Genomic DNA, 11926 nt, shown 5'->3' with positions numbered 1-11926 from the left:
AATATATAGTATTATTATACACAATTTGTAAAAAAATTTTATAGTTGAAATGAAAGAAAATAAAATATATTGTAAAAACAATCAACACTAACGTGTGTATTTAAAATGCACAAATTGTATTTTTTCCTGTTAAAAAAAACACTAAGAGTTTGCTTATTTACTGAACAATTATATTAAATAAATATAAAATATTGTCGAATTTAAGTACACAAATAGTGTAATATATATACAATAAAATAAATCAAATTGATACACAATTTGTTGATTATAGAACCACAGTTGTTTAAACACAATAGCATAGAGAAATTCTACACAATTTGATTCTGTACCACTTCCAGAATCAAATTGTATGTAAAATGTACACAATTGTTGAATTTTTATTCACCTATTTTTAAGAGTGAAGAAGCGAACTTGAACTTTTACTTATCCGAATTTAATATCCATTATTTCAAATGTCCTTAAGTTTCACTGGAAATCTAAACATCCTAACGGTAAAATTTCTGCGTGAATTGCCACAAATAAAATTTTCACATTTATTTCCACATGGACTTTTTTTAGCACTTATTTCATCCATTTTTAATTTAAGACTTTAAAGTGTAGCTAAACAAGACACAACTGCGAAAATATTCTTTTATAATAATACACTAAGGAAAAAATAGACCATTTGGGTTGCGTAGACCAATTGGGTTTTTGGGTATTTGCATTGTTCTCATTCGTCGAGAGCAAGTTATGTGAGCGTGGAAAAAACCTAATATTTAATTTCGGGCTTTGGGTACTTCCCTGATCATGCTTATTGTATAATTACTATTCTATAATTAACATTTAAAATTTCTACATTGATATACATTTTAGAAACAAAAATATAATTATAATATATAAATATTATATTTTTATTATATAAATAAGGGTGCTTTAAATTTATTCTGTTATTATAACTATAGGACTTATTATAATACTGCTTTTAACTGAAATATAAATTTAATTGACATACATATACATTAGGTATGTATCTATAGCTCCCTCCATCAATAATCTATTTTGCGGATTCTTTCATCAAGTATCAATGTAAAAAAAACCTTTTAGTCAATACCGAAACAGGACACACTAAATTTATAAATTTAACTAAATACCCAAGATCCAAAATCCTTTATTACTCGCCGTAACGCAGGGGCACGCAACGAACCGGGATGCTTAATTTGGTAACATAGACTAATAATTTTGGCTTGGGATGCTAGAGCTTACTCAGACCAGCATGCTTTTAGGGTCCGCAAATTTAACATTGGAGTATTTATCTGGTGCGGAGCTATATACATCTGTGGGTTTGGCAAACAGGTGACGATATCATAAAGACGCAAGGAGCAATAACTAGGTTGAACCTGAACCTAACCTTGGGTCGCGTTGCACCGCAGCAGAAACGTGCAGGGCTCTCGCTACAGCCGGCGCTGTTTATGGCGGCGCGTCATCAGCGTCGTGACGCTTTCACCCCGCCGGCGCTGGAGCAGCTTTCGCCTGGTGGATGCTTCAGCTCCGGTCAGGGCCTTCGAGAGTGAAAAGCGGCGCACGTTTCGGCGCCGCGAAACTGAAAGTAACCCCCCTCCTTTCGCTTTCTCGTGTTCCCGGTGTCCACACTCCACGCGGATTCACGCACTGCATTAAAACAGCAACTCGAGACTCGAGGCAGTCCGTAGTAGGCATCGACGAGCCGAGACTGCTGTAGGCTTCGCTTTAAGCACGTACGCGTTTTCGTCTTCCCGATTTGTTTGTTTGTTTCTCTTGTCGATTGTTGATCATTTTTCGTACTCCGTATTCCGAACGAAAAGGCTCGCGGTTAAAAAGACAAAAACGAGCAAACTGGCGCCCACGCTCATGGCTCCGCGCCGAGCTACCGGGATGGAGAGCGTCGTTGGTTTCGAAAGACCGGGTTACACGATGTGTTGTGTACCTACCGGGGACTGTTTAAGGGCTCAGCAGAGACTCGGATCTAATCATGGAGAAGATCCCATGTTGATCGCCCTCGATGATCTGCGTGATACCGTCAGGGTTAGTAATACCCTCTAAGTGTCAACTTATGTCAAGTTCAAGTGTATTTTATTTAAATATTTGCGATCATGCTGCAAGCTTTAAAAATATTTTTGTTAGTATTTTAAAATCATTATTAGGAATATATACGTAAACAAATTGAAGAAAAACACTTCTAACAAAATAAAAAAGATATCTTATAGTAAAAAAACACATCTAAGGCCCATGAGTCGATAATTTTGCTCAAGTTCAAGGTTACAAACGCGCTTTATTGATGCGGTGCGTGAATGGCCATGGCGTTGCCGGTATTTGTTTTGCCTTTTCCAAACGTCACCCTCTAACGATTTAAGAAGGCCTCCTGAATCATTATTCATTTTTTAAAATGATGTTTGGGTTATAGATAGCTTAATTCATTAATAACTTATTTGAAGAATTTGTGTTTTGTAAAATTGACAGGACGTAATATGACAAAAAAATATTTTTTAAGAACAGTGAAATTTTAATATAAGTTAAATTTGCACCTTAATCGAATTTTTAACTATTATAAAATTAATTTATTTCATTCCCAAAATTGAAATGCCGAGTGACACGGAAAAAAGTGAACACTTAATAATTTCTTTATTTTTTTTGATAAAGAAATCAAATCAAATTTGGTATATCGATTGAATATAAGAGCATCTTTTGACATATTCTGTTACTTCTGATTTAGCAGGAAGTGGCTCTAACTTTTTTATTTTAAATGGAACAATTGGTATATTACATATTGTGATATAAAATATGATTTTGAAAGTAATTATTTGTATTTTATACTCATGCGAAAACACAATTTATTTAAATTTTTTAAATAGGGTGTCATGAATGCGTTGAAAGTTTTAATTTTTAATCAAGTAATCAAAGAAAAATAATATTCATTACCTATATTTTATTACTTGAATTTTTTACACGCTTATTTAAAATGTCCAAACCAGTATTTTTGGCATTTACTTTATTTTTTTTAAATAGCACCTTATTATGAACAACTACTTTTAAAATGCAGTTTTTAAAAAATATAGTCAGTAAACACTTGAAATATTAGTAAACGCTAAAATTGCACTTGACAAGTTGTCATGTATTACATCAATTGAAAAATAATTTAAGAAAGCCTCAAAGCACAACCTTCTATTTCAGAAACAAAGCGTGTTTTATTTATGTGACTAACCATAACAAATTATACGGCAAAAAAATCTGCATATCAAGAGTGGTTGTTATCAATAACGTCATATTTAAAAAAAAATAAAGTAAATCACAGGCAAAGTTACTGGTTTGGACATTTCTAATAGGCGTGTAAAAGATTAAGTCACAAAACACAATGAAAACAATTTTTCCTGATTACTTGATTAAAAATTAAAATTTTCAAGGCATTCATGGCAACCTATTTAAAAAGTTGAATTTTTATGAGTATAAAACAAAAAGTAGCAAATATACTAAATTTCATTTGTTTGTCTTAAAGAGTAAAATATAACATAATTAATTACAACATTATAAGATATTAAATATACATTGTAACATATTATTTAATAACATAATTGTAATTGTATCAGTGTGTAAAAAAAAATTGAAAAATAGAGAATACCTATACGATCAAAATTGTTCGATATATAGGTATTTCCTTACCTTCTATTATATTAAATAAAATAATAATAACTGCATGTTATCTAATCACGTCCATTTTTTTCTCATAATTCAGTTGAGCACTTTTAATTTAAAACAAAGAATATTGCCAATATATTTTTATTTGGGTAAGTTGAACAATAGTTAAATAAATTTTGTTTTCAAAATATATATTTTTTAAATATTATTCTCATTTTCCTTATTGACAATAAAGAAAAATAATACCAATAAAATGTCAACAATTTAGGTTATAAGTGTTTTGAGAATATTATTTTCAAATATTGTTTTTGTCTTGCAGTTCTATTTTAAGAGTTTCCAATAAAAATTCTAGGCAAATTAGATCAAAGTAGTAGTAAAATTAGATTTTTCAATTTTTTAATATTACCTCCGTCAAACCATTGCACATACATAAGAAAATGACTTTTGGTTAACAAGTGCATGTATAAAAAGTAAAAATTAAAATTAGTTTTTATTATCAAAAAATAATAAAAAACAATTAAATGAAATAGAAATGTAACGAATATCATTCTAAGTGATATTAATACTTTAAACAATTAAATATCTTAATAAAAGAAACATGATTTACATGTTAATGACGTAATCGGTAAGCTGCCCTCCAATACACAAACTGACAGACAGGTTAGTAGTGACTCCGAATAATAATTATTATTTTGTTAAAGAATCAAAATTGCTGCCTAGATTTACGTATAAATGAATGGGTTCCTTCCTTTTGTATTGGCTAAGAAAAAACTTGAAGACTTATTTGGAAGGGAAGAAAAATTAAGTAGCCCTTCATTTCTACACAGCATATCTGGCGTATGTACACAATATATAAACCTACATATGCATATACATATATATATATATTTTTTTTTTAATAAAATCTATTAAAGTAAGTTTTTAGAAATTTAAGAAATCTAGAAATTTAGAGAATTAAGTGTAAGTAATATGTACATATATTTAGTGTATGATTTGTGGCTGGCTTTGGGAAGTGGGTATTACGTATTGTGTATCTAACATGTATTTTTTTATTATTATTTTTTTAATAAGACTGTACCTATATCTCATGATTTTGCGCTAATGCCACATATTCCCTTTCTGTGGGTAAATTTATTTTTTTTTTATATTAAACTATATTTTGAGAGTACTATAGAAGAGAATACTATAATGAGCTTTTTATTTTTTTTTTTTTTAATTAGTGGATCAACTTCTTTAAAGGCATATTAGTATAAATGCATGATATACATCATTTTATAACTGTGATAAAAAAATCACCTTTAAATTTTGATTGTGGGTTTTTAGTTTGTATTTTAATGTTAAGTATAGACAACAAGGGGCATCTATTTTGGTTCAGTATAGGGGCTCCGGCTGGTGGTTATTGGGGGAATTATATTTTAAATGATAATGGATGACATGGGGTCGCGCGCTAGGTCTGGTCAAAATCTATTTAAAATTTCGCATTTGAACGTACGCTCTCTTAATACAGGATTCGATGAAGAAGAATAGTGTGAGAAACTATGTACATCAACATCAGTTTGAGATATTAGGAATAACTGAGACTTGGCTGACACTTTCCCATGACGAAACTTCATTTAAACTTAATGGCTACAAATTTGTTAGAAAGGATAGAGTTGGCAGGGGTGGAGAAGTAGGTGTTTACCTAAAAAGTCATTTAAAATATGAAATACTTCAATTTCAAGTTAATTCAGAATCTTGTGAATATTTAAGCATAAAAATTAACATAGGTAAAAAATCTGTTATTTTCACCACAATATACAAACCACCATCTGCAAACATTAATAACTTTTTAGACAGCTTTGAGGACATTTTAAGTCTTACCGTACCCTTTTGTGACTATCCAATTTTTGTCGGAGACTATAACATTAATTTTCTAAACCAAACTACACCAAAAAATGATTTTATCAAATTGCTTCAAAATTATGACTTGGAGCAATATGTTAAAACCCCTACTTGGTTTAGTCACACTGGAGATTATTCGAGTTTATTAGATCTAATTACAACAAGTAAAGCATTCATCCCTGAGAGTTGTGAGGTGGTACCTATTTCAGAAAGTGTATCTGATCACTGTTTAACTTTTGCATGCTTTAATTTGATTTCAAACAAGCCATTTCAAAAATTTGTTTCTTTTAGAAATTATAACGATATTACAGTGGGTGACTTTGAGAGGGACGCTCGAGCACTAAATTGGGATATTATTTATTATATAACTAATATTAATAATAAATTAAACATTTTTAATTCATTTATCATGTTTTTACTTAACAAGCATGCTCCCTTGAAACAAAAAAAAAATCCAGGATAGGCCATATACACCATGGATTACGAATAACATTAAGTTGCTAATGAAATTAAGAGATAAGGCCCACAAGAAATATCTACAGCATGGAACCGACGCCAAACTGCAATACTATAGGGAACTTCGAAATACGACTAAACATGCCATAGCCCGTGAGAAAATAGCTTACTATTAATCTCTTTCTACAAAGTCTGGAAGGGATTTTTGGAAATCTGCTGAAAAGTTAAATCTGACCAAAACTAAAAATACCGATGACATTTTTCAGCTATTTCCAGATCCATCTGCAATAAATAATTATTTTGTAAATTCTAATTCAAGTACATATACTACCTCAGATGAAAAGGTTAATTTTTATGAACAAAATAGGCATCAATCATTTACCGAGGAGTTAAGGTTTGGTCTGATAGACGAAGAAGCATTAATCCAAATTTTAAATTCTATTAGCACTAATGCCACAGGCGAAGACGAGATATCAATAAGAGATATTAACTTATGTTTTCCTTATTGTAAATATGCTTTAATAAATATTATTAATACTTGTATTCTAGAAAATAGTTATCCGGACTTATGGAAAAAATCTATTATTTTACCATTACCAAAAGTTTCAAATCCAGGAGACTTTAAAGATCTTCGATCCATAAGTATTTTGCCGGCTATATCAAAAATTTTGGAAAAGCACATTTATCAACAGATTGTTTCATTTGTCGAATCTAAAAAAATAATTCCGCCTAGCCAATCTGGATTCAGAAAAAATTTTAGCACTAGTACCTGCCTAATTAACTTGGTGAATGATGTAAGGCTTGATCAGGATCGGAAAGAAATCACGTGCCTCTGCCTATTAGACTTCAGTAAGGCCTTTGACACACTGTGTCACCGGATGTTGTTGGCTAAGCTTCACCATCTTGGTTTTTCTCAGGAAGCTGTAAAATTCTTTGAATCTTATCTAGTCGGGCGTGTTCAGAGTACACTTCTTTATAATGGGCCCAACAAAATTAAATCTGATTACATACCGGTGACAACGGGCGTCCCACAGGGGTCGATATTAGGGCCATTATTGTTTTCATTATACGTTGCAGAGGTTATAAATTCCAAAATACAACAGTTTGCTGATGATTCCCAACTGTACATTTCATTTAATCAAGATCTATTGCAGCATTTTCAGAAAAATCTTAATGATGACCTAAAAAAAATTCGAAGTTTTGCAAATAATCATAATTTTAAGCTAAATGCTGCAAAATCATGTGTAATATTGTTGGGAGAGAACAAAGCCAGAATAGCAAATATTAATCAACATTTAAATATTATGATAGATAATGAAAGGTTGCCTGTTGTCACAGAAGTCAAGAATTTAGGTGTTTACCTTGACACAAGATTAACTTTCGAAACGCATATAAAAAAGAAACTTTGCATTGCCTATTTAAGATTGAAGGAAATATATCAAGTAAACAGATTTTTACCCTCAACAACAAAATACTATTTATGTAACTCTCTTGTTTTATCTTTGTTGGATTATGGTGACATCATTTATCACAGCTCTTTGACTAACAGAATTTCTAAATCTATTCAGAAGTTGCAAAATGCGTGTTTGCGATTTTCATATAATATTTTGTATAGAGATCATATTACTCCACACTTAAATAAACACTCAATATTATCTATGGCTAATCGACGTACGCTAAATTTAACCAATTTTATTTATAGAGTTTTAAAATCCAAGCAACCGCCATATTTATATCAACTTTTCATATCTAGAGATCACTATCACCAAACTCGCTATACTGGCAATTTTCTTGTACCGCAACACCGTTCTGCAAATTTCCAAAAATCCTTTGCTTTTGTTGCACCTCAAATATGGAACAATATTCCAATTGAAAAAAATACTTTAGCAATATCTACATTTTCAAAACACATTAAAAATAAACTTTTGCAAGAGCAACGTACAATTTAATGAAAATGTGAGAAAATGTTGAAATTATCTGACTATTTGTGGCTAGATCTGTGCGTTCTCTGTCAGTCCAATTTATAAATAATAATGAATTATTAGTGCTATTCTCCTAGTGACCTATGGGGGGTTCTTGTGCTTGACCGGATACCAAAATTAATTGTCATAAACTGAAAATTATTAACTTTATTGTTAAGAATAAATAGTGATTTTTTTTTTCTTTAGGTTTTAGTTTTTGAGGCGCTCTACACATTTCTGAAAATAAGTTCCAGACTTGTGAATCGGTTTATTAATCGCAGGGTAGTCCTTTATTTATCATCAACCGAGATTATTGTTATATTTAAAAATGAAGTGTAATTTATTTTGGGATAAATAAAAAGTTTTTAAATTTTGAATTTATCATAACATTGTAAATAGTAACAAAAATATGATTTCTTCTATAAATATAAAAAATCAAGTGAATTTCAGTATGTTTGGCTTTTTTAAGCTACTATATATTAAATACCTAAGTTTCTTTTTCTGTGCTTGAAAAAACGTTAATTTATACTTTGTATACTAATTCTGTTTGACTTCCAAGATACAAATTAAATTTTTTAATTAATGTCAATAAGTATTATTTATATAATTTTTGATAAAAAACAATTTTTTTTGGTTGATTTATTTGTCTAATTACTTAAAAAAATTAAGATAAATTTAAAAATAATCTTATACCAATGATTGAAAAAAAAAATAATAAAGTAGACTCATTTAAAAGAATAATTAACTGAAACTTTTAACACTACCTTTTATTATTTAATTGTTTGTGCAGTGTATTATTAACTGAATCCTATACTCTCTAAATACAATAAGATATATATTATTCATTAAAATAGATAACTCATTATAAATTTGTGACAACTCCACATATAAATTTTAAACAGTTTAGTATATGAAACAGTTATACTAATAACCTGTAATACATTTGAAAAATGAAATGCTTTTACAGGGCCGATTCTAGGGTATTTGCCCTTCTGCAGTGATTTTTATAAAAAGTGTTTTAAAAAATGCTCTTACCAAAGTACAACGTTTAAAAAAAAGGGTGTAATAAAAAAAGTATATTGAATTAAATTCCAAACACATATATATTAATCAATATATCAATATATTATCTATACAAAAAATATACATAAAAGCATATATTATTTACTTAAATAAGTATTTCTATATTAATATGTAATTACATCGATATAAACACCTAAAGAAAATACATTTTACTTACATACTAATTTAAAGAAATTAAAAAAAAGTAATTAGAACCCTGGTTTAAATACTAACATTTACTTTTCTTGCCTTTTTATATGCAAATTCCCTAATTAGGTCGGTAACATCTAAATTAGAAACAATGTCTTCCTCAATACTTATTATTGATAAATTTGATAGTTTTGATTGGCTCATTGTGGATCTTAAGTAGTTTTTTATTAATTTTAGTTGGGAAAATGAGCGTTCCCCATGAGATACAGTGACTGGCATTGTTAAAAATATTCTTAAAGCTACGAATAAATTTGGAAATATGCCTTTCAAATCGTTAGCAACCAGATATATTAATATTTCTTTGGCCGAGAAAATATTTCTATCATTAATGTAAATTGATAATATGTCGATTTCATTATAGAGGTCCAATCCATTTATGTCCATATTTTTTGTTTCAGGGTCAGTTAATTTAGCTTCTAAATTCTTACAATAGGTCATTATTTCGGGTTTGGAAAATGCTTGAAATCGTGAAATCTCTCATTCAATTTTGAGGTTAAAATATCGAGAATATTAAAAAAAAATTTACTTTAAAATTTATTTCTGGAGATTGGATTGGCGCATCCTTGTGTTCATAATCAAAAAACGTTTTTTTTCCTTGGTCTTGGTGAATGACTGGAAAGGAAATTTCGGCGTCTACTTCTTCCGCAATTTTCTTAGATTCATTTATCATGTCTTAAAACCCGTTTTCCGATCTCATTTGTGTCAAAAATAATTTGATTTCTTTTAGCATCTGTACAGCTTCTGGTAAAATAACATTAGACTTTTGCAGTGTTTTGCTTACTATATTAATTTTTGCCAAAATGTTGTACCAAATAACTAACGAACAAATAAATTTAAATGATTTTATTTTATTTATTAGGGACATTGCAATATTCTTTGTTTCATTATCTCTGCTTTCATCATTAAAAAGCGTAAACAGAGCATCATACACTTTTTTTACTCAAATCTAAGAGTTTCTATTGCCTCAATATGGCTTTCCCAGCGGGTATCCGATAAGGGCTTTAGTGTTAGCCTGGGCAGCTTTTTTAATAGAGCATTCCGTCTGTAAGTTGAGGCCGAAAAAAAGACATATACTTGTCTGCTTAACATCGAGAAAATGTATATAATTATGTGTCAAATGATAACTATCTTACAGACTTGCAGGGTTTTTTGGTGGGTCATCTTAATGTGAGATCGATAAATACAGGATTTGACGAGTTCCAAAATTATATGTCAGAATATAAATTTGATATACTGGGTTTAACTGAAACATGGTTAAATCCAGGTGTACCTAATAACTTGTATAATATTCCTGGATATAGATTTGTCAGGCAAGATAGGGCTCAAAGGGGAGGCGGGGTAGCACTGTATATTAATAAAAACATAAGTTTTGCGCTAGTTGATCTAAATCAAAATTTATTTGAATATATAGCTATAAAATTTATAATTAAAAACAAAAACCATATTTTTATCAATATTTATAAAGCACCCACAGTGAGCAATTCTTTATTTCTTGATCAATTTGAGGATATGTTAGGTAACTTATCTGTCAACTATGACAATATTATTATAGTGGGCGACTTTAATATAAACCTCTTAAGTAACTCTACCTACCCCAACAAGCTTAGGCAGTTATTACAAATATTTCAATATACTCAGCACATTCAGGAACCTACTAGATTTGATACTATTTGATATTGATACTATACCTCATTGATTTTATAATCACAGGTCAAAATATTAATTGTACAAAATCTGGATCCCTGGCTATTTGTCAAAGTATTACGGATCACAATTTAATATATTCTCTTCTCAAGATATCAAAAAATCATAATAAGTTTAAAACTATTACTTTTAGAGATTACAATAGCATTAACATTGACACATTTATAAACCAAGGGAAGTTAATATCTTGGGATCGATTGTATAGGGCTAACGATGTAAATGAAAAAGTTTCCATTTTAAATTCCACTTTAATACAAATAATAAATGAACATGCTTCCTTGAAAACTAAAAAAATTGTTGAAAAGTGTTACTTACCCTGGATAACAGATAATGTTAAAAAGTTAATAAAATTAAGAGATAATGCCCACAGAAAATTTTTAAGAACAAAATTAGATCAACATTTACAGTATTACAGACAGCTTCGAAACTTCACAAAACATGCAATTGCTAGGGAAAAAATTACATTTTTTAATACTTTTGCGAAGAGTAATGGAAGGGCTTTTTGGAGTACAGCAAAAAAACTTCATCTTACATCTAAAAATAATCAAATAGACATTCCGGAAACTCTTAATGACGCCACTCATATACATGATTTTTTTTAGAAACAGATAATGAGCCTAATACAGTACCAAATCATCTCATTGACTTTTATAAAAACAACAAACTAATTACTCATATTAATTTAAAATTCAAATTAATTACCCATGAAAATTTATTTAAAATTATTTCTAAAATAAAATCTAATACTGTTGGCGAGGACCTTTTATCAATAAGGGATATAAAATTGTGTCTACCCTTTTGTGCGAATGCTATTGTAAATGTTATTAATTCTTGCATATTAACTTCAACTTATCCAACAATCTGGAAAACTGCAAAAATTTTACCACTACCTAAAACTAACGATCCAAAAACCCTTAAAGATATAAGACCAATTAGTACACTTTCTGCTATGTCAAAAATATTTGAAAAGCATATCTACTCACAAATTGAGTCATTCATAGAAC

General features: G+C 29.5%; 1 protein-coding gene across 1 annotated transcript in view; it reads left to right on the top strand.

Annotated features, from left to right (window-relative positions):
* Positions 1-1644: 1644 nt before the first annotated feature.
* LOC126747780 (headcase protein) overlaps positions 1645-11926 on the top strand; it is a 297681-nt gene continuing 287399 nt past the window's right edge. Inside the window, exon 1 of the mRNA XM_050456581.1 lies at positions 1645-2040. Coding sequence (XP_050312538.1) covers positions 1867-2040 — 174 coding nt within the window. The 5' untranslated portion in view covers positions 1645-1866. The remainder of the gene's footprint in view (positions 2041-11926) is intronic.

This window comes from Anthonomus grandis, chromosome 20, assembly GCF_022605725.1.
Source record: "Anthonomus grandis grandis chromosome 20, icAntGran1.3, whole genome shotgun sequence".
NCBI lineage: Eukaryota > Metazoa > Arthropoda > Insecta > Coleoptera > Curculionidae > Anthonomus > Anthonomus grandis.
The sequence above is the reverse complement of the archived record's forward strand: the minus strand, read 5'-3'. Positions and strand labels throughout refer to the sequence as shown.